At 41.4% G+C, this 24,267-nt stretch overlaps 2 protein-coding genes across 11 annotated transcripts in view; both read right to left on the reverse strand.

The window, feature by feature from the left end:
• LOC138064125 (beta-1,3-galactosyl-O-glycosyl-glycoprotein beta-1,6-N-acetylglucosaminyltransferase 4-like) overlaps positions 1–11,113 on the reverse strand; it is a 59,832-nt gene extending 48,719 nt beyond the window's left edge. For all 10 annotated transcript variants that reach the window (XR_011137392.1, XR_011137393.1, XR_011137386.1 and 7 more), the window contains exons 1-4: positions 10,989–11,113; positions 9,084–9,172; positions 7,308–7,401; positions 5,567–5,774 (exon numbers count right to left, since the gene is read on the reverse strand). The gene's annotated coding sequence lies outside the window, so the exon portion shown is untranslated. The remainder of the gene's footprint in view (positions 1–5,566; positions 5,775–7,307; positions 7,402–9,083; positions 9,173–10,988) is intronic.
• A 4,681-nt stretch (positions 11,114–15,794) lies between these two features.
• Positions 15,795–24,267, reverse strand: part of LOC104152985 (ankyrin repeat domain-containing protein 31) — a 60,933-nt gene continuing 52,460 nt past the window's right edge. Inside the window, exon 25 of the mRNA XM_068926375.1 lies at positions 15,795–15,943. Within this exon, the coding sequence (XP_068782476.1) occupies positions 15,795–15,943 (149 nt within the window). The remainder of the gene's footprint in view (positions 15,944–24,267) is intronic.

Here is a 24,267-nt window from a genome sequence, read left to right on the forward strand (position 1 = left end):
ACGGCTTGCAAGGTGAAACCCAAGGAAAGGCTAATTATAGGTAAATTAAAACCTGCTTTTGGGATTCTTTTGGGAGGAAGACAAAGTATTAAATCAATTAAAATTCTAGCTTGACAGATTCATAGCACTTCTACACGGTACCAGATATCCACTCTGTGGACTTCTCTAAATATGTCTTTGGGAGCGGCTAGTCCAGATTTGTCAGAAGCAAAGACTACTGCACACGGGCCAGATCAGACAGGACACCTCCTTAACAGAAGGAAACAGCACCCACAGCACCTCACTTCACCCTCTCTCCTTCTCACTCTTGATCCAGGTGCAATCCTGGCTCCAGGACTCTGTTCCTGGAAGTCAAGAGAGGGAAGGGATGGGAATCAGCAATACAGCACAGCCTCCAACTGTTACTTTTTCCTATGCCTTCCCAGCAGGAAGGCATCTTCCAGCCAGGAGCACATCACCATCACATTCCTACCACCCCTCATAACTCCTGCAAACAGAAATGCTTGAAAATTTTCACTGTCAGTAGCTCAAAGACTGCATGAACTCTAGGCCTTTACAAGCCTGTTTCCCATGCTGCCAGCACCATAATCCAAGTCAAAAAACAACTCTGAAAAGGGGCTCTCCCTTCACAACTGCTGCTTACATTCAGAGAACATCGATGAAGGCAAAGTATCCATCCACCAGCTACAGACTGCAGCTTCTTAACCTCTTTTATTAAAGAGTATGTTCTGCCCCTGGCTGCAAAGATTGCTGTATCAAAGGTTTCTTTACTCATAAAGCCACGCAACTGCTCAAGATTCAATCACTGTACAGAAATGAATGAAATAGGAAGAGGAGCAAATTCCATCTGTAGGCACTCAGGCTTCTGGCGGAAGAGCAAAGTGGTGGACGGGGAGTGGTCCAGCTAAAAGCTTTCACTCACAAACCACAGACATTAATTACAATTGTTCTGACTGATAGCAAGGCTCTAGTATACCTTTCATGATATGGAGATTTAGATGGCTATCCCTGAAAAGGTCAGGTGCGCTGGCAACATCAGATGCAATCTGAGGATCCTGAATATCTCAGCTATGACTTGCACTCTGTAAGCTATGTGAATAACTGTCTTTCATTTCACTGGCACTTCCAAAAAAACCCAACCGTTTTGCCTCAAGTCAATACATTTCTTTTGAACTTGAGAGAAACATTTTCTATTTTACAATATTTAATTTAAACAAAACTGAAACAAGTTCTAAAGAAATCCAATTCTGGACAGGAAAAATTTCAAAATATATCAGAAATAGCAAAAGTCCATATTTTGACTTGTTTTGTGGTTTAGCTTTTTTGTTTCAGCATAGATTATTGGCAAAACTATGCTGGATAAGAGCAAGGATTATTTCTTCATTTGGATTTTTCATAATAAAAAAAACTGGCTGAAAAAATGCTAAATCATTCTCTTATATCAAAAATTGGTAAGAAGTAGTAGTGGTAATCCTGGTCTCCAGACAAAGTCTAGGAAGAAGTGATGATCTGTCTGCCTAAAAAGCTCTTTTGCAGTTTCAACTGCATACTATATGATTCTTATCACATTCTGATCTAAACAGACTGGCTAAAGCCACCGAGCAGCTCAAGAGCTATGTTCAAGAGCTACAGAGAAAGGCCAGCCTGGAAACTGCTCAGGTTGGCAAGAGTCTGGGACTTCTGGAGAACCGAGGCTGCCAGTGTCCTCCTGCTCTAACTGATGACCCACAGCTTTTCTATCTCTCTTCGAGACTGACTTACTAGAAAGAGTTAAATAGGAATTTAAACAGCCTATAGAAATGGACAGATTTCCTCTGGCAGAGGAGAGAAACTCACAGGCCATGGGCTTGTGCTGCATCTCTGTTTGAAGGCATGTTTTCACTTTACTAAGATCCTAATGATTTACATATGGAGGACTTAAGTCCCTGAGAGAGCCTAACATTTTATTGCTGCTCCTCACACCATTATTTCTGCTGTTTCCATAAACTGCATGTACACAGAATAACAACAAATCCCAGTTTTTATAACTCAGCAATGCCAACATTTTTTTTGTATACAGGGAGTTTGCAGCTCCCTTCACTCTGCAGTAGCAACAAATTACTGACTTTCACCTTCCTCTTGTCCTGCAGGCTAACTCTTACCTGCAACCCACGCGATCAGTCACCTCTTGTATTCCTGTATCAGCAGTACAAATCAGAAGACCATGAAAACTGATTGCCTTTCTCGCTGCAAAAAGATACCAGACCCCTCCATCACTGGAGAATCAGCCCCAGCCCCTTCAGAAGCCTCTCTTCCTATTTGGCAAATGACTCATGCATGGCTATTGGAAACAGCCTGCTTGGGCATTAACCAGTTTCCAAATAGCTATTCCTTTAAAGTAACAGCCACATCGTTCAAGGTACTTTTCTTTAGCCCCAAAGTCAAAGACCTTTGGATACTACCATTTTAACTTCCACTCTTTTCCCCTTCTCCTCATCTAGCAAAAATTCCTGCAGACCAAAGACAACCAAGAAAAACAGTGAGAGTTCAGAAACTAAGTTTGATCAAGACCATGTGTAATTTTAAGGCCTAAAAACTACCTGATTAAAAGTTTAGTTTAACCAGTCTGAAAAGGCAAACATGTAATTGCACAAAAGTTACTTGTGCACTCTTCTTCCAACCTTTCCTACGCACTGTGGATGCGTTTCCAATTTCTCTTTGTTTAAATTAGCCTGCTTTATTACGAGCTCATCTACCACAAGTTATTTGAGATTATACGGAATTTTGCAGTTCCCCAGCACTTTATTCCATTTCTTCATTACACCTTTTCTGTTATAGCTTGTGCGGTACTAAATGCAAGTGCTTCAGCCATTAAAGTTAGAAACTGCCACGTGGATCTATACAGGCCGCAAGCCCTCGGGATGTTCCCAGCAGGGAACAGGGCAGGAGCTGTCATGTCCCTTGCGGGAAGCCCAGAGTCGATGCAGCTGAGATGCACAGGAAGCCTCCCCACCGGCAGAAGTGTGGCAGAAGATCCTGCTTTAGAGGGTGTTTTTTTTGTCTGCTGTCACTGCAGGCTTCTCTGGCAATGTACACGCTGGCAATGTAGAGCCCAGGGAAAAGGGAAGGAGGTCCAGGCACAGCACTGAAAGCAACGGAGTCAGCAGCAGAGTGCACAGGCAGAGCTGTCTAAGGAAGTTCATAATGTGTCTGCCTACAACAATCAATGTATTATAATTTTCCTGAGGAACATAAAATATGTATCAGTTACTGTCTACTGGCCCTCTTACTCTACCCTCTGCCAGTCCTTCCTGAAGAATATTCTACTTCTCCTCTGAGTAAAGACAATTCAGACTTCAAGTTCCTACTATGTGGAGATACAGGAAAACAAAAGACACAAACTCCTTTAAAGTGTATCCCCACCTAATTTATACTGCAATTTATACTTTTGCACTTTGGTGATACCCATCTGAGAGGCCTGTGGCTCTCAACAGTTTCAAATGCTTTTTGATGCCATGCCAGCTGGACAGCTGGCAGGAACCAGCTCTTCATCCACATAGCCAATGTCAGGTCAGCTTAGCAGTGGTTATACCAGAGCATGGAGTTGCAAGGCATATTGGCTGCTCCTAAAATAGGGATTCTTGGAAAATTCAAACAGTAAGTAGGCAATACTCTCTTCCCTAGCGTGTTTGAAATACATAGCACTCACTCAGAATACTAACACAAGGCAACCTGATTTTGTGCTTGCCACACAGCAAAAGTTAAATGAAATGGTAAGGTCTGAACGCAAGTCTGTGAAAGGAAACAGACACAGCAGATGTAGGAGAACTGGAGTATGTCCATCCATTATATTGTTTTCCCCCCCATGCAAAAGCGCTTCTGTAGATGCACTGCAGGAACCAGGCTCCTTATTTGTCATTTTTGTAAAGAAAAGGGAACAGAGGCTGAGAAAAGTAAGAGCATCAGAATAGGAAGTTGGGAAATGGTGAAAGAGGAGAATGGAGAGAGGGATCAACAAGGATAGGTGCTTTCATGTAGGCAGCATTAAAACAAAATGCAAACAGAGCAGCAAAAACGGTGCTTTGTCTGACACGCTCCTCCTCCATCCCTCAAAGGTCTCTGAAGAGAAAACAGTGTCTACACCATTCTTTGAAAACCAGGATTTAGTCTATTTCAGTACAACCAACAGCATTACCATCTAATAGCAGGAACAACAGGACCACTTCTCTGTCCTCTAGGCAAAAACTCTTTGGGAAAAGACCTCCTCTCTTCCCTCCCTGATAAAAGATCTCTGTTTGCTTAATACACTCCTGCTCTCCACAACAATGCAAATTTGGTTTCTTGCATTAACAGCCTTACAGAAAGAAGCCGTTAGTTCCTCCTGTTTTTCCCTCTACTCCATACAAATCAAATCAGTAGATAGGTCTCGGGGGGAGGTAGAAGAGACAATGTTCCCAGGAAGCTGGGAAAGGAAAAAAGTAGTGATGTGCTTCGCTAAGCATTTTTTTCTTGGTAAACTGTCTGGCTGAGGAAAATTCTCATCTCTAGTTGATTATTTCATGCTGCTAGCTGGGAAAGTTAATTTATTCATGTATTAGTATATAATGCTGCTAGCTGGTTATTTTCATTGCAAATTTATCTCAGAGCTTCTGTAGGTGTACTTTTTATTGGCATTAAATCCAGATAAGTTGATTCTATCAAGCTTGTCTCTTTTTCCACCCAATTTTCTGACTTGTATTTCCCTGCACTGGGTCATGCAAGAAGACAGCAATACGTGAGAGATATGAACCTGGGTCTTCTGCATCCCCTAATCAGAAGTTCTTTGCAAAAACTTTTGCTGCTCTGGTGCAGGCCTAAAAAAGTCCCTAGGCAAATCCCTTGGTATGTCTCGGACTATTCTATCCTGCCAGCTGGAGGATTTGCATCCCCGTTAAAGCAAAGAACTGTTTAGATAGCCTATGGATAGTCAGTCATAGAAATTCTCTGATGGTTTATAAGTTGAGTATTTCAGTTTTCTAGATCTGACCTTAAGAGATGGGAGTATCTACACTTTCTAAGGACTTCAATATTCCGTAAAGATAGGAGTCAAGATTGAAAAAACAGAACAACAAAAGAAAACAGGTACATATCGTTTACTCTCTGCTAATTTGGACAATCTAGAGTTTTAGTGCTTCTATCCAACTCATGTGAAAGTATTAAAAAAAAAAACATGGTGGAGTGAGGGTTAACCTTTACCCCCAAATCACTGCATAACATAAAAATCAAGCCCAAAGGGCCAGAACTTGTGTACATTGGCAAGGAGGATTAGTGTGAGAGGGTGGAAGTTTCCTGCTAGAAAGGGAGGCATGAAAAACTGCACAGTGCTCTAGAAAAGCTGCAATTAACAACTGAATGCATTTCTTCATTTCTCCAAACAATTCTTTGGTAATCACTTCCCATCTCTACCAGACTCCTTACAGAAGCTCTTCTGTGAACCCTAGCTGTAAATCATATACTTTAAGTCAATTCCTCCCAAGTCAAAGTCTTCACAACTCAAGTTACAGTTGTCATATCAGTAACATCATTTAAAATAGAGTTTCAGACCCACCTCCTGGACTTGGCTGCACTATCTTTCCTTTGCAAAGTTCTTTAGGATGTTTTGTCCAAGAACCACCACACAAGGACAACCAACTCAGTGGTTAAATAAAGTCTGATCGCCTGCTCCATCCTGCTGGTACCAACGGAACTCAGGTTTATCTATGTTTCAAGTGAGTACGAAGCCGTATGTACATGAGTAGCAGGTACAACATTATTGCCTGCAAAGATAGAAAAAATAAGTATAAAATGTTAGCTGAAAAGTAGTGACTATGGAAGATTTATATGATAAGCCACAGAAGCCATTATCTGTAAAATAAGCATATATCTTTATTCTGCTTACTCACATAGTATTTCTAAGGACCAAAAAGATGGAAAAAAGACATAAAAAGAATAAATCATGTCAAAGCATCCTAGTTTTCTTCTACAATAGGGTAACAGAACTTGTGGAGAAACAAAAAAGCACCAGATGTGATGAGTTTGTGTCAAAAGCCTTACTGAAATCAATACTCACACAGTATTTTCACAAGCCAGCTGGGGAAGTGTAAAGTACACTGGATCTACAAAGCTGCTAAGATGAGCTTCCATCCTGAGACATACCAACAAAAACAAGGTGACACACAGGGCCCAACCTAGCAAGCTCAGCTAGATCCACACTGGGCCAGTTACAGATGAAATGGACCTGTTCTAGCGGAGGCCAAGGGCCCTCTCTGCACTCGCTGGAGCCTTCATTCACACAGTGTGTTGGTAGCCAAAAATCCCAGCGACATGGATTCAGTAAGAACATGCTACCTATGATCTTGAATGAGCCACAAAGCCAAGGGTGAGAGTTCATTTCCTGAGTCGGCTGGTTTCAGCCTCATGGATCCTTCTCCTTCACATCTCAAAGGCCTTTCTCATTCCACAGGATGAAATAGCTTTGTTACTGAGGCCAGACCAGAAATTTCAGCTACTGTTATTTCATGTATAGTCCTGACGATACTTTTTGAAACTTCAGTTTAGATAGGATGATCTGCATTGCAAGATCATGCATATATGAGCACCTTATATGGTACATGATGTCTCATATATGGTGACAAACATATTTTTGTTGTACAACTACACTTCATGTGTTTAATGGTTATAAAGAAATTTGAGGAACTATAAATTATACCATCCGTATGTACCACAAACAAATATCACAGTATTTTCCCTTGAGGAGAGCACAGTAGGTTTACTTTTAGATGCTTATAAGTTATCTGTTTCAAACACCAAAAGAATTCTCCTCCTCTCCATCCAGAATTCAACCAAAGTATTTTGCATACCAGCCTCGTGCTCATTATCATCCTTTCAGTTCATATGGATTTATAAACTGCACATCTCTGTACTACGGAGCTTATTATTTGTGCACCATTCTCCCATTTGGCAGGAATAAACATAGCTGACTCTCATAACCTCCAAAGAGAGTTTTGGGTACTGCAGATCCACACATCCTCTAATATTCAAATTCTCTTGGGAACCAGCAGTCCTGACATAGCTGCTTGATGGATCTAGTGCAGTGAATTCATAGGGCAGGAATAGTGTCTGAATTCCTGCTTAACCTTCGGTACTCCCTATACACATCAAACACACTGCTGCATGACAGTAGCTGACTGGGGTCAACTTGACACCTCTGTGGTGTCATGGGGGAAGAAACAGCTGACAATTGTATCAATGCTATTAGTTGATAAAAATTTAGGAACGTGGAAATTACAAAGATTACAGGAACATCCTACCAGATAAAAGCTTCCAGCATGTGCAAAATCAGAAAAGGTCTTCAGATAACTGTGCTACTTTTGCACGAGATTCGGGCTGCCAACTTTTCCTTGCCTGAAAAATAAACATACAACAAGACCTCCATCAAACAATGCTGCATCACAAAAAGGCATGCAGATCACTCATGTTCTGCATACATCAGCCCAAAAGGAAAAGGTCCTTTATTAATGTCAGTGAATCCTGCCCAGGCCTGCGGGCTAACTTCCTGACATATTAGGCAAGCCATACCACTGCTAAACAATAAGATGGAGCACAAGGACATCCATGTCTTCAACAGTGATTAGGGCTGATTCGTACTCCATCATCTGGGGCATGGAATGACCACTTTATTTAAAGTATCTGTCTTTGTATGATGTGATTTGAGAACTCCAATTGATTCACAGTTGTCCTTCTAATATTTGAAGTAGAGACCCGCACACAGCATTTTGTCACGTTGCAAATCCACGTGAACTGCTGTTACTTTTTTAATTTTTCAGCAAGAGACCTGATGAGCCTTGACTTGTTGACAGAGTTATACAAAACTTGTCTCCCTTGCCGGATATGGTGCCCCACAGTTTATTTTCCAGAAACGAGTTTTTTTGACTCATCTGCTGCATCTCTTATTTCCTATCCTATTGATACTTCCTGGGAAACCTCAAATACTAAATAGTCACTGTGTGACTTCTCATGCCTTTCTGTAGCTGTAACAGCTAGGCAGACATCATAAACTCCTGCTAAAGTCCTTTTAGCACCATCATGTAGACCAGACCAAACGTATTCCATCAGATGGCCTGGAGATCATGCATCAAGACAGCCCCTATTCTTTGCCATCTTTCTACCTGAAGTTGCATTGTTTGTTGTGTATGTACACAGTAACTACCAAGAATAAGGGCCTAGCAGTTATGTCAGTACCTCTCCAATGTTCAACTCCTAGCTTTGAGCAACAGCTAAGACGCTTCTAAAATCTCTGTTTTGCCTGTGTCTACCTTTCCTGAAATCTTTCAGCTGAAGTCTGAAAATTCTGTTCTGTTAACTGACGTACAACTACCACAAGGAAGAACCATTCTCATAAGTACTTTTCTTGAAATTATACTGTTTGTTGTGGACCCAATTACTCCCTCAACCACAGCTGGCCAGGCTAATGAGCTGACAGACAGACAAGATCTGTGTGACCAACAACCTCCGGACTTGCATGTTTGTTTTCAACAAAAGTTTCAACATCTTGTTGGCCTCTCCGAATCCCATACATTAGCACTTAGCAGTTTCTTTATACCTAATGATGGCATCTGGCTTGACCCTTTGTACTTTTTGAAATTTATCTTTGCTTAACTCTTCCTAGGTCACCTGGACTACTTCTAAAGAATTTCAGAGATCCAGTCTAAGCCAATAATAACAGACAGACTGGTGGCTAACTAGCATAATTTGCTCATATTAAGCCAACAAATAGCATGAGAAATAAAGGCCGTCATCCAGAAAGTTCAGGGAATCATAATTCAAGTGGATTTCAGTGTCCAGTCCCCTTTCCTGCATCCCCACTATAATCCCAGCATAACAAGCACTGTGTCAACCTCAGCAATGCAAAACATAGCCAGGTTTCCCTTACATCACTGCTTTTCAAAAAGTTGCAGTCCTTCATAATTGCCCATTTTATGACTCATGCATCAAAAAAGCATTAGACAGCATTGTTAATGATCTTTAAATGCCTTTACAGGTAGACAGCATGTACAGAAATGCACAAAAGCTCAACTAAAACTCACCAGTCTCAGGTAGATAAGACCAAAAGTCATAGATGCACAAATGCAGTGGCATTTCACTTCCCTTTCAATAACTGTCTTGGAAAAGCTACCTGTATGAGAGAAGAGGCACATTAGATCCCACATATAGGGCCCATCCAGCCCAGGATGTTGTCCCAGAGTACCCAAAAGTAGATGCTTGGGAAGAGGAGAAAGAACAGAAACAAGGCAAGTACATTCCAACATTTTCTCCACATATTCTTTCAGCCTCCATTCACTTATGGCTCAGAAGTTTATAAAGCCACTGCATGGGGCTACATCTTTTTATACTGGAGTAACCAGTGTATTTTTCCTCCAAGAATTTGTCCAGTTGCTTTTGAACCCATGTACATTTTCTGATATCCAAAAGACTGCCGGGCAAAGCATTCTACAGCTGGCCCGGGTACTGTGTAAAAGAACACCTTCTTCTGCATGTTTTGCATCTTCCATCTTTTAGTGTCATTTGACTGCTGCAATCTTGCCCTGAAAAACAGCAAACAACTGTTGCTGATTCACCACCTTCACTCCAGTGAGAAGTTTATCTACCACATCTCCCCTCAGCCATCTCTCTTCCAGGTTATCAAATTTTTAGCAAAAAAAAATGGAAGTAAATCAATTAATTTTGAGTTAAGGAAATTTATTTTAACATGCTGGTTTATGGACTAGACATTTGGAACAATTTAGAGGACATTCAAGAGAGCAGATCCTCAGGTGGAACACACTGCAATAGTTGCTCAAAAGGCATCATTACATAAAATTTCAAGGAAATCTCCCCTTAAAGTCTCACTCCACAAGCTTTCCTCCAGGACCAGTCAGTCAGGTTCACTCCATAAAGAGACACAAACTGTTACTTTCTCTTCTTGAGGGAAAATGTTTTTTCTTTCTTAGTGTTTTTACTTTTGTTTCCCTGCAAGAAAAAATACCCTTCTTGCACTAAAGGAAAGAGAGGTGTACTCAGCACATTAAACAAAGTAACGGACCAACAGTACTTTTTTTAGCAATTTCCTGAGAGATGACAAAACATAAGAAACTTCAGCCAACAGCATAACACATTGGGTTTGTTACAAAACCACACGTTAAGTTGATATAATTGACTGCTGCTGCTCAAGAAAAGCCTCTGGCTCTAGCAGCTGCGCACACCTACTGCGAATCAGGCTATGGGTGCGTCCGCAGCATGTGTCTGAAGTCCAGGCGCACACCTGCCTGCAGCCTGTTAAATCACTAGCGCTCCCCCCCGCCCTTTCCCCCTACCCGTAGCACTCCCCTGTAATTAACTTTGAGGACACTCGGCGGAGCTCCCCGGCAGCGCCCCGCTGCCGCCGCCAGCAGGCTGCTCCGCCGCCCGGCGGCCCCCAGCCCCGACCTCGGCGGGCTCCTTCCCCCGCGGAGCGCCGGCCGGCGCGGACGGGCAGCCCGCAGCCCCGCCGGGCGGCTCCCCGCCCGCGGGCCGCGCTCGGCCGCCGCCTGCCCCCTCCTCGCTGCGCACCCGCGGAGGGACGCGGCAGAGCCTGCAGCCCGCCCGGCGCCCCCCGCCCCGCCGGCCCCTCCGCGGGCACCCGCTTTTCCTCTTTTCCCAACTCCGCCGCCGCGGCGCTGGCCGAGCCTCCAAGTTTGCGCCAGCCGCGGGGCAGCGCGGAGACTGCCGGCTCCGAAAGGGAGCGGCGAGGCCGTGCGAGGAGGAGAAGGGGACAGGCAGGAGCCGCTGCCCAACGCACCTTTCAGCGCGAAAAGTTGAGGCTGCGCGCAGCGCGCCGCGCCTCGCCCCGCGGCCGCCGGGCCGGGCTGTGCCGGGCCGGGCTCCCCGCGGCAGCCCCGCTCCCGCTGTCCGGGAAGGGCCGGCCCGGCCCGGCCCGGCGGGATGTTCCCCCCCCCCCCCCCCCGCGCACTCACCGCGGCGGAGCGGGGCCGTCCCGTCCCGGGCCGGGCGCGGGCGGCAGCTGCTGGCAGGACGCGCGCTGCCGCCGCTCCTCCGCTCGGAGTGAGAGCGGGCGAGCGTGTGCGACCACACAGCAGCACCCATGACGTGGTGGAGAAAGGAGGGGCCGCCGCCCGCCCGGCAACCTGGCGGGAGGCGGCGGCGAGGTCCCCGGGAGCGGAGCGGAGCGGAGCGGCGGGGCGGGGGCGGGCAGCAGCGCTGCCCGGCGGGCGGCCCGCCGCCGCCGCCGCCGCTCCCGCGGGCTCGCAGCCCCTCGTCCGCCCGCTGCCCACGTGCAAACCCCCGCCCAGCGGCGCGGACCTGCCTCCCCCACTGCTGCCATCGAGAAAACGGGGAGGCAGAGGAGGAAGCGCGGGACTAAACTGCTGCTTTGCAACAGCCGGGGCGAGGCGAGGCGAGGCGAGGCGAGGCGAAGGGGCCCGACCCGGCCTGGCGAGAACGGGCGGTGCCCCTCGCCCGGGCTGCCACGGACGGGAAGCGCCCGGGGTGGGGGGTCAAACCGGGCGGTTTTAGCCGCCGGCCGCCCTCGCCTTCCGCAGTGGGGCCGGGGCTCTGGCGGCGGCCGCCCCCCGCCCGCAGCTCGGGGCCGCCCGGGCTCCGCGCCTGCCCGCCCCTGCAGGAGAGCCTTGCCCGGGGGCAGCGCTGCCTCCGGTCGGCTGCCCTGTGGAAACGCGGAAGGGTAAGGAGCGGGCGAGAGCAGAGGGACGTAGCCGTCTGGTCTGGGAGGGAGCCGCCGCGGCTGTTCCCCGCCGGGAAGCCCCTTCCGCGGGTGGCGGCGGGGCTCCCTGCGCCAGGCAGGGCTGAGGCGGTGCCTGGTTGCGGCAGGAACTGGGCCATGGCTGTGGCTGTCGTTTTCTTAAACTGCGGTCTAGATTTAAAGCGCTGCTTATACTGAAATAACCCACCTTTGCACTGGCCTATTCCAGTTCCTCAACTAGTCCCAGACATAAGCCGGTGCTGTGAGTTCAGCTTAAGCTGCTGCTAGGCTCACCACGGGAGCGCTAGCACGCTTTCGGTAGGCCAGTGCCCCTGGAGCACCGACTGAGTGGGAATTTCAGAAGACACCTCCAGTGCACATCTGTCCGCTCTGTTAGCCTAGACCTCACAGTTATGACAGCTCAGTTGATGGATACTAATTGCTTAAATCACTATAACTGAATTATATTTAACTATGTCTGTGTTCCTTCCACAGTAACATAAGCAAATGCCTGCTGGACAATTCACCCAGTGATTATACTGCTATAATAATATTGGTGTAACTGGTAAAACTGGTAAAACTTTCTCCCAGGGACAAAGCCAAAAACTTACCAAAAGAAAAAAAAAGTATATAAATTTTAAAGTTCTTTGAAATCAGTCCCATCTTTTAACTGTTTCACCCTCTTCCTGTATCACATTTAAGCTTCTTATTCATCTTTTTGTTTGCACTGGCACCCTTCCATTATGACATAAAAATAAAATATCACTCCTCTTGTTATCACTTCCCATTGTCTCCTCACCATTAACAGGTTCATTTCAAAAGCCACATTTTAGTCCATGTACTTCAGCTGACTGCAGCTTTTAAGTCTCAGTCCATACTATTAAGCTATTAAGTCTATGGAGCAATGTTTAAAGTTTCTGTATACATAAAGGGCTTATATGCCTCAAAACTCATCTATTTTTTCCAGGTAAATTAGCAAATAAAAGATATTATTTCCACATATAAAAATTATGTTACAAATAGGCTTAGATCATAATAGCGCTAATACTATTTTACAAAAAAAAAAAAAAAAAAAAAAGGCCAGAAACTTAAACATTCAAATTCCAGATGGTCTGTATGATTTCCTACCTGACTGGTGACTTGACGACTGGTGACCAGAAAAAGAGCCTAAACCTCATATATAAGTTGTTCATTCTCATAATCATTTGAATAGATGTTTTTCCCCAATCAACATTAAGGTTTGAAAGCCAGAAAAAAAATCTTCACTTGTGTGTCATATTTATAAAATACTTACCAACTTGCTCCAAGAATTTATTCAAATTCCCTTAGCAACATTATTCTGGTATTTCTTTTGCCTCTTCCCCCTCCCCACTTTTGGTAGAATTTCCATAGGCACCACCATCAAAAAACCACCAGATATTTGCATCTTACAGTACTTTAAATACCTTTCCAAAGCTGGCCTTTATTCCCATGTTTCTCTTACCTTATCAGTTCTTCCTAAATAAGTCAGCTTTGCGCAGCAAGAAGGTGCAATGTTTTGTGCTGATCCTCTGCCTAGAGTGAGCTTAGCGCTATCTGTACCTTTGTCTTTGTTTCAGTGTCTCTTTCCCTCTTGTCTCCCTTCCTTATGTCATTTCATAACCTATGGCCTGTGTTATTCAGGAGGTCAGATTATCACATTGATCCCTTCTGGCCTTAAAAATCTATGAATCTATGTTCTCTTGTCTGCCTCCCAGCTGCTTATCTTCCTTCTCACTCTCATGCTTTTTGTTTTGTGCCTTGCATTCTTCCTCACTGGTATTAATCTTCCAACTGATTTTTTTTCACTCCATCTTGGTTAAAAAAATAAAAAATAAAAAAAATCAGCTGGAATATGAATCTGAAATCGTGGCTTTTGTTCCCTGCATCATCTCTTTCTCCTCTTATTCCCTATCTGGATATTAACAGCAGACAGAATGCCAGCTTTTTTGTATTCTTTGCATTGTATTCCTGTTCTCCTTTATTCTGCTCTGCAAAAAATTTGCACTAATTCAGAGCCTAGGAGTAGAGAAGTGGCCTACTAAATAAGAGAACTGAATAGTGAAAGGAGCATGAGGAGCTGGGAGAAGTAACCACTGCTGCTTGCCACATGTGAGCAGGGGCACTATTCCTTTGCTGTACTTGGGATCAATGCTAGTTGCTTCTCTTTGACCTGTAATAACAGCTTAAATTTTTATGCAAAAGTATAGTTAGAAAGCACAAACTGAAATTGAGAAAACAAAACATCCTATTCATGATTGCATGACTTTTGTCAAGTCTTAATGGGTCTTTACATTAAAAAAAAGATTCAGGTAGGCAGAATTTGGAAAATTCATGCTTATAAGAAGATTTAGGAGGTAGAATCCCATATTTGTTAGTCAAGCTAACACCTTTCTTAAGATGTTTACATAAATATTGAAAAAAAGTTGCAACTTACTTTTGCATGTGGTGTCAATAAGCGACAGCAGTTTTCATGTAATATGCCTTTTTACCTCTTCATCAATCTTGAATCAATCAGATTTTTTGACACTGCATCTCTTTACTGCCTTAGGTCACATAATCATGTTAATATAACGGACTAAAAGTATTACTGTCAAGTCCTTCCAGTTTTTATATATTAATTTTATTAAATATCTTATAACAAAGAAAAAATGTCAAACTCACCATAAGTAAGTAATTTGGTAGTAATTTTAACAGTCAAAAATGTTTCAGTTTTAATGGGGAACTAATCTCCTCTTCTAGGGGTGTTCTGAGCTATCTGAATGAACAGTTTCTTTAAACCAATATGCCTTTAGGTTTGTTTTGCTGCAGCAGTTGTGAGAGCGTTCCATCTTCTTTCTGTGTGGAAACTGACCTTTCTTAAACACCTATCACTCAGTAGCCTTTTACTTTTTTGGCTTCCTGGCAGTTTGCATTTTTTCATCCTTACAGTCTGATCAAGTAAGGATTGCTCATGCGTCCTAGGACACAGTATTAACGCCCTGCCCATCAGAACCCTCTCTCCTCCCTAAACCTTCTTCTCTTTGAGACACTAATAAAATTCCTGCAGAACAGCTCTTCCCACTCCAAATAGCTAGCTGAGCTTGTTATATATTGACAGGAGACATTCCTCATCCCATTCACTGGAGTTAGGAGGAGTAGGTGTGATTATTACAGCTCTCCTTATCATCCAGAGAATGAAAGAGTGAGAATGCAATTTGAATGGAGATAATTCTCATGACAGACAAATGTGTATAAATATGCTACTGAGGCAGACTCATATATTGTAAAATTAAAACAAATAGAAATCCTTCAGAGATCAGGGTGAATATCTAAGATGTTTTTAGATTGAAAAATTCATTTACCAGAAATGAGCTCATTGTATTTCCTGCCATATGCTAGCACATTTTCTGACTATCAGATGTATTTGGTTGGAACATCAGTGGAATTTCCCTGTCTAAGCACTTCAGTTGGTTAAGATTCTTCTTTTAACCTCTCGTAGCATACATCTCCTCTCAAATGTTTGCATATATCCCTATCACGTAAAGCAAAGTTGTTTGCGATTTTCAAAGCTGTCCACCTTGATTTTTGCCTAACCTAACAGCTTATGTTATACACAAACATTTGCAGCCATTTCCGATAGCATATGCTCAGGCAGATTGGTTCTAAAGTTAAGCGTAAAAAGTGACTATCAAGTGTTGATACCTATCTGCTTCCATGGAGCCACACTGAGCACGGGCAGATATGAAGCCATGGAAAGCAGTGGAGTTACATAAAAAATTATCAGCATGCAATACAATTCTCAGTGAATGCCAGTGTAAATCAGGTCCTTGTCTATTTCTCCGTTTCATAATCCTACAGAACACAATTCAATACTGACAGTTATCCTTACCTGCTACAAAGTACTCTCCAGTTCCTCATTTATCCAAGGAGTCTTTCAGTCCATTTTAAATGCTGGGCAAATGATTTATCAAAATGATGGTAACAAAACATTTAATTCTAAAAGTTCAAATGTTTACTTTTAAGTGATGACAAAGCAAGAAACGCCTCCGCACTCAAGAATTCTTTAAAATCCAAAATCTTCACATTCTTTGTAGAAATTCCAATGTTTTTCCATTATATGACACGGTAGAAACTCATCTTTATGCACTATTACTATTTCATTGAATAGAAGAAAATGCATCAGATTTGCTGAGTTGAACTGGACAGAAGAGCCTGTTGAAAAGGAAAGCAAATGATTAGAAAGTTTATATTAAAATAATGGAAAGAAATTCCTGGCACTATTATCTAGATTAATAGCTCTTTAGAAGCATGTAAAGCTTTACAGATCCCTGTGTCCTAGGAATCCTGTAACAGCCATGTAATCTGTTGTACGGGCACAACACTGCACCCAGACTTCGCTGAGACAAGGGCAGTATTACGCTTCCTGGTGCCCAGAGTGAGAAATCAATGCTTCCAGCCGTTCCTAACTATATAATGGCCCCTGTGGAAATAGGTATAAAAATGCAATTCTTCAGCATTGCTTGAATTTCACATTTATCTCCACAAATGGGTAAGTTTAGTATACTTGCTAAAAATAAAGGAATCCCTCTCACCATGCCCTTCCTACTATCCTGACTGGACTATATACAGAGGGAGAAACACACTAGAATACAAGAAACTGCAGGATTGAACAATGGATATTTGCAATATTTAAATATCTGCTGGACTGAAACAACTACTGCAATGCCTGAACTAAGGCATTTGTGTCACTGCAGAATAATCTGACCCTCTTGAGTTTTCGTTTTCACTGTTAAAATCAGTAACAAAATAACAGTATAAAGAAACAGCAGTAGCAAACATTACAAGACATTTTCTCCGTAACAGTAAAGAATGTAAAAGGCATTTGGGTTTTCAGAGGTATTTGATTTTGTTCATCTTTCATCCCTATTTTTTCCCTTAAATTCCTTTGCACAAAATATCAGAGCAGCTAAGCTGCCACAACCAGCACAACACAGAAACTGTCCATGAGGACAAAACTGTCATATTATTTAGCAGTTGCTATCAAGAGAAGGAAGGTTGTTGTAAAAGCAGGTTTAGCTTCTGGGTTTTTTTGTTTTTGTTTTTTTAAAAAAACAAAACCAGTGTTCAGATAACATTCAAATATTTCAAGAGGCAAAATAGGGTAAGTATTTCAAGATGATTAGATCAGCCAGATCTAATCAGATCGTTACAAGGCAGACAAAGCATGTTTGAAGGTACACCAGTTGTTCATTTAGCTTGTACTTATTCCTTGGCTACAATGTGACATTGCAAAAGTTAGTCTTTCCCTTTCACCAAGGTTTTCCAATTGTGTCACCTACACTGATTCTAGAATACAACACATGATGTTCACGCACCTGAAAACACTGATAGGTCCCAATGGCAAAAAAAACCCAAAAACCAAAAAAAAAAACCCAAAAAGTTTATCTTTTAAGCCTAGTATATCTTCTTTTAAGTCTACATCTCATGCTCAGTGGGGATTTGCCTGCCACTTCCCAACTTCAAGGAGCTCACCACCCAAAGCAGCAGGGAGGTGAATTACTACTAATAGTGATACTTGTGTTCAGAATCATAAGCACACAACCTTGCACAGGAGGATATACACACTTCCATACCCATAACATTCACAGTAAAACGTCCGACTTCAGTGACAATAGGGTTTCATCCAGTATCTTAAACCAGTGACTCTTCAGTACGCTCATGCCATTATACAATACATAATGGAACAAAAAGCATGAGGGAGATGAGGGAGTCTGCTATCTAGGGTATATTCAGGTACCCCAGACTACGACAAGCAAAGACTGACAGACTGAATACTTCTGTCCTCTCCAGGAGGTTATATTACAATGCTCCTCACACAAACTCTTTACCTTTTATGAATAGTGGTCAGTCACACCAGAGGAAGTAATCTACATATACAACCAGAAGTAACGCGTCAAATAGTATAAACAGGAATGCTTGGATGGGAAGCCATGGAATAGTTCTAAGAACAACACCTCCAGAAAAAAAGATCTTTGAAATAAGTCTCAGGATTTTTTGATACATAGACATGATTATGGCATAAACTTGGCTGAAAGGCCATCTTTAATACAGAGTATGTAGTAATATACTTGTTGCCAATTCCCATAGTAATTCCCATGACAGGTGTGACTTCAACCACCTTTAACTTGTTGGAAAAGCCTCTTTTTCCTCCTGAAATGTCCATATGTTGTTTCTAAGCAGAGGAAAATTTCTTGGCAAAGTCTGAAGTTAATTTAACAACCTATTTTGAGAAACCATAACAGGAGAAAAGCCATTCCTTTTTTACTTTCGGAAGTGTTTTCTTTTTTTTAATAGTGGTTTTTCACATAGGAATTTTTCCAAATATATATATAGATAAATAAATATATGCTTTGAGAACATGGCATATGATTGTTTTAATGATGAACTTAGGTCTAAAATTCTGCAATTAATTGCTGTGAAAATGCAAAGCTCTTAGATATTATCAGATTTCAGTTATGTTTATACATTACAAAGCCTTTGAGAAGTTTTGCAGAGCTCATTAGATCATTTGGTACAGACTGTGGAACCTGCAACCTCTTTAAACCAAACCTCTTTAGATTTGTTTCTAGAAATCCGAGGTTTGTGAGTACGGTGAAATAAACAGCTTCTGCTGAAAGCATACAGGCATGAGTGCTCTGCAGCCCAATCCTTAGCCTCCTATGTGCCTGAAAAATTACAGTCTTTGAGCCCGTTATCTAAGAATCTCACCAAATAAATCTAGTTCACGTTTTCTAGAACTTTTCAAAGACCAAGTCCTCCGCCTTGACTCCAAGAGTAATTCTTTACTTATGAATGATGGAAAGTATCTAATGAGAGGAAAAGTATCTATATGTAGGAGGAGAGGGCTACCTTCACTTGCTCATGGACACTACGTCTGCTGAAATAAAATAGCTGTATACATTTCAGCATGTAATTCCCTCCATTTTGGTTCAGCTGATTTTAGGAAGGAGAGGAGGAGTACTGCCACCAAAAAAGCCATTATTAGTGACTCTGGTCTCTGACTATGCACAAAACCGGACCTCGTCCTTTCAGCCTTCACTGCAATATTCTAACTCATCTACAAGAATTCTAAAATCACATTTGAAAGTGTAACACTGTTATGACTAAATCAATCTACTGAAATAACCTTTTTAGCAGTTGGTGGCTCTCTTTGCTGACTGCTTTGGGCAAATTCATGTTTTACCTATTGGATTAAGATTTTGTAAACTAAATGTCAGCATTTTCCCTTCTAATGAATCCAACTTTAATCAGCTGATAGCTGATTAATATCCTTCCCATTTTCATTTTTCTTTCTCGCTTTTTTTCCTTCCATCTCTTCCTTTGCTTACTGTTATTTTTAACCCTTTGCTTTGAGGTTTCCTTTCTCCTTTTTGACATCTGTTAACTCTCATTCCCTTACAAAAGGCAGGCAGCTTACAGGCTGTTAGCAGTGGAGAACTGTTCCAATACTACTGTCCAAAACAAAGCTGACTGCCTCAGGCACATAGACAGGCAGCATGCACATAAGAAGGCTCTCTTCCTTTTACCAGCTTTGCTGTCCTGTTAGCTGCTCTCACTTTTCTGCCACCTTCATGAACCACAACACGAAGTATCACTGCAATTGGTATTAATATCAGAACGAGCTTTTTGTATACATCAGAGGAAAACATGTATTCCCTTGGCACTTTTTCCACCCTGCTTGCCAATAGCTTTTCTGTCTTTGTTAGCACCTGTATTAGGCTAATAGTTCTGAAACCATTCTAAATGTGTTTCAACTTTTGTTCCCATTTTGTTGTAGCTTTATGACACGTTGTTTCTGCAGTAGCTGAGAACCTGAAAATGGTATTTAAGGAGAATTCTAGCTAGTGGCACAAAAATACAAATTTCAGATCAGAATCTCCAGCTGACTAAAGGTTAATCACCAATGATCGCTGCTTCTGTGCAGAGCCACTATTCTCTGATCACTAAAATACCCTCTGAAAGTTCACTTTTTAAACATACTTATAGCATCTTTATCCTCCTTACTTTTTCTACATTAGAAATTGTTGGAGTCATCCAGAGGTAGTTAAGAAATTTAGAGCTTTTTTACTGCTGTAAATTATTTGTAATAGGGATTGAAATGCGCTTGCATTTTAACTGCCAAAATGTTTGAGTCATTAACATGTATTAGTAAATCTAGTTTCAATACTTCAGTAATACAGGTAAAGATTATCACTATATTTCAGAAAACGTCTAACTGATTTGTGATACCTGGACAAAGTCCCAGGAGATGTTATTCTTCTGAGTAAAACGGATCTGGCTATGTGCAGCTATCCTAGAGGTAGGCTATACTTGGATAAGCAAAGATCTAAGAACTACACACTTAAAGATGACAGTCTTTGATCTAGAATTCCACAATAAGTTTTTAGGAAAAAATAGAGTCTTCTGAAAGCTTAAAATTTTCTTGTACCTTTTCCACACTCCTCTCAAGAACTTAACTTAACAATAGACAAGAACAGTTATAATCCAGGAACCACAGTAGGCTTTAGCCCTACAGACCAAGTAAGGTCTTGGACATGACAGACAATGTCTCTCAAAAACAGCATTTTTAGATCCAGGGACTCTTAAAAGGCTGCCACTGATCAGAGGCAGATTCATTCTTCCCATACTTGTGGTGATTTTGAAAATAACTTTTCTTTCAGCTGTTTAAGAGCTGGTATCTTGAAAAAAAAAAGATACGTCAGTGGACAGATCATCGTTATAAGACTGGATATTTCACTGACCAAACCTTACAACATTTCTTTTCCTGAAAATGACTCTGCTTTTATCCAGGGCTCTCCACAGTTCCTGATCCACTTCAAGTGATATAGATCTTTATTTCAATAGATTCTTCTACCCGTGAATTCTGGAGTCCAAGGTCTCCGCCTTGGACAGATCAGTAAGGAGTGATCTTTATTCTAAGAGTTAGATGTGCCATGCCAGTCAGACACCTAAAGTTAAGATGTTCACCTCCTAAACAGTATAGGCTAGCACAGACTGTTGGCTAATTGCTTTGTGACCCTTTTGTGTCCTCCCCCATGCAGATTCTGAAAATACCTTTTCCCCAAAAAAATAATTTATCAGGTGGTCCTAAATTATGAATGCTGTATTTTTTTTAAATTATTATCTTTTGGAAAATCTGAAGGCTATTTATAACTTCTTATTAAATAATTAAATAATTTCAGTTTAGAAATTACTTAATGGATTAAACTGACTGCAGATGCTTCACGGAACAGCTAAAACTGTGGCAGGAGGGCTTAAATCACCTTCTGATACTCACCCAGCCTACAGTTCTTTCCTTCACATATCAGATGCTACTCACCATGTAACCATCTGTAGGTTCAGTTCATCATTTGCCTATATCTAGAATTTGCATAGCAATAACTTGGAATTTAATTCATACTTACTATTACTCTATTCTCTTGAGACTAGATAAAATGCTAAATTTGAGAAAGTAATGTTTCTTTGTCTACTCAATAAAGAACAACAGTTCTTTCCTACAATAAAGATTACAGAAGCAGTGTCCAACAACAACAAATGTATTCACTAATATCCTTTGTTAAAAGCTAGTAAGATTGTTTTAAAAAAAGAATTACTTGGAGACTATTTTTTGGCATCACTAGCAGGTTGCAGTTTCCCACCATATGTTTCTTTTTCTTTTTTTTTTTTAATATATCATTTTGAATTATTGTATACTTGATTATGCGATGATTCACTTGCATACTCATTTCCATCGAAAATGCACAGTTCCCTAAAATTATTTTGAACCATTTTATAAACTGTGAATTTAGTGTGTCAAGTTAGTGCATCAGACAGTTCCAGGGCCAACCTCGGGTAATTAAAAGAAGAGTACTTAATTTAAAATTCTTGCAGTTTATAGAACAATGAAGTGCAAATTGGAAGAACCAGATAGAGGACAAAGCACAAATCAAGTTACAGCTCAGCTCAGAACAACTATTTGATAGAACAAACAACAGCTCATGTTTTTCATGCACTGGCAACATCTACAGGAGCTGTGACTCATTCAGTGGGTTTTATGTGCAGCCTCAGAACAACTTTTAGAGCTTTCCCTCAGGTTATTACTGTGTGGTGATTTAAAAACTGAATTCTGTTTAGAAGCTTTGTCAAAAGTCACTCCTGAAAGAAAAAACAGAAGTGTGATACAGTCTGAACGTTCACTAAGGTGGGCAGGATCATCAGGTAGTCTCTACATGCATTCATGGGGCACTACTAGAGTGCCGTGTCAAAAGTCTATCTTTTTCTTTGGAAATGTTTCAAGCGATGCAGTAGCTGAAGCCACTGCCTCTTGACGCTTGCTGTTTATCACATTCCCTTTCGTTTACTGCTTTCAAAAGTAAGATAGGAAAAGATGGATGTGTACTAGGAAGATTATTTACAACAATTCTATTTGTTTCAGTCTTCTCTGTTTTCACAGGACCACCAAAGCAGATGAAAATGTTATAGGGTAGTTGATGAATTAAGAAGATGGGTTGATTATGGAAGGATTTCTTTTACAACTTGTTTCACAAAGTAAAAATGCCAGAGAGCCAGTGTTTAAAGCTGCTAATTAGGAGTCAATTTGTTTACTTTTAGCCCGGTTTTCTAAGGAAACAAGGTTTCTGTACAGAGCAAAAAATGGCAACAATCATAAGTTGCAACAACAGAGATTCCAACTGGATATATGGAAAAAAAATTCACCATGAGCATAGTTAAGCGCTGGAACAGGTTGTGCAGAGGTGCTCTGGAATGTTCATCCTTGGAGACATTCAGAATTTGGCTGGACAAGCCCTGAGCAACGTGATCTAACTTGGAAGTTAGTCCTACTCTGAGCAAGAGATTGGATTAGAGACGTCCAGAGGTCCCATCTAACTAACCTACGTTAATCTACAATTCTGTGTGATCACACTGACTGTCACCTAGTCACTTGTGAAGCCATATGCCAGTCTCAGACGAAACTGACTTACAGATAAGAAAATACAGATACTGAATTACTAGAATTGAACTATTAGAATTTGCTTACATGACACATAGCTCTTGGGAGTTTTTTTTTCTTCCCTTTCCAGGTTCCTAAAGAGCGGATTTTTTTGGGTTCTTGATAGCCACTTAGCTAAACTCCAAGTCAGTCATGGTCAAATGTTCATCATCAGCTGATGGTCAAATAACAGTAGGTAGAGGATTTTGGAAAGGATGAGTGTGTTGTTGGAGTGAGCCTGTACTTCAGTCATGGTATGCAAAGCTTTTGGAAAATTCAGGGCTTTGTAAATTCTGCGGGCAGAACTATTTGCTTCTTTGTAAAGTACGTAACTACCTAAAGCAAATGTCTGGAAGTCATAATTACTAGAAAATGCTTTTAAGTGTTTTGCCTATATGTCTTAAAGAAGAGAACACAATACGCATTCAAACACCATCAGATTCATTTTGAAGCCAGAACTCCACTAACAACAGTACTTTTAAATACCTATGAGATGGAAAAATATTGTGGGTAAAAGATGAGATGAGATCTCATCTAAAGTATGAAATATAAAGTAAATATAGTGTATCTCCCTGTCTTTTGCAGTCACATAAACGGGGACATTGTGTACTTAATAGATTATTTTGGTGTAGGTTACACATTTATCAGATGCTGGGGTTTTTTTTTACACTTCTCCTCTCCCATGTTATTATTAGTATTACTGATGGTGATGATGTACTACTGTTTCAATAATATCCAGTCCAAAAGATTTAGATATGCTTAGTCAGGCTCCTTTAAGTCATGACATCTGGATAAAGAAGCAATTTTAAATTTAAGTTTCTGAGTTTGTGTCCGTATTTCTAAATTACTAAACTACATTCATTATCTTTCTCAGTTTTCCTCCAAATGCATGAAGGCAAAAATACTGGAGTTTTCCAGTGAAAGGAGATTCTGAATTCTCATATCACACTTACTAAAAAAAGTGTACTTATTATGCTATTATTTTAAGCCACTTCACTGAAATTTGAATGTGAAATTTCTGGCACCAACATCTGCTCTGCAACTGACATCTGCTATTCAGCTGACACCTGCTTCTTAATCCTTGTTTATTTTTGGCCATTTTTTGGTAAACATTAAGTCTCTATTACATGTATTAGAAAACAGAGAGGGATAAATTCCATGCCACATAATCATAGTTTCTTCTGCATTCTTACATATAGACAGCCTAGAAATACTGTTTATCTTCTTAATATTTAGTTCTCTCTCACACTTGAATAGAGTAATTACAGCTTTCTACGAGCATGATCCTAGGAGAGACTAAAGGCCCAGATTCAGAGACATAAACGTCTAAAGTGAAATTTTGTTAGGATTTAGATGACTAACTCCAAAATTGCAACCCTTAAAGCTTTCTGCCAAAAATCTGCATTGCTCTTGGACTTTACTTCATGGGCTCTTCAGGTTTTTTGCGTTAATGTTCCTTAGGTGCCTAAAATTCTACTGCTGTACAAACCTGGAAGTACCTGAGTCT

Source organism: Struthio camelus, chromosome W (genome assembly GCF_040807025.1).
Source record: "Struthio camelus isolate bStrCam1 chromosome W, bStrCam1.hap1, whole genome shotgun sequence".
Lineage (NCBI taxonomy): Eukaryota > Metazoa > Chordata > Aves > Struthioniformes > Struthionidae > Struthio > Struthio camelus.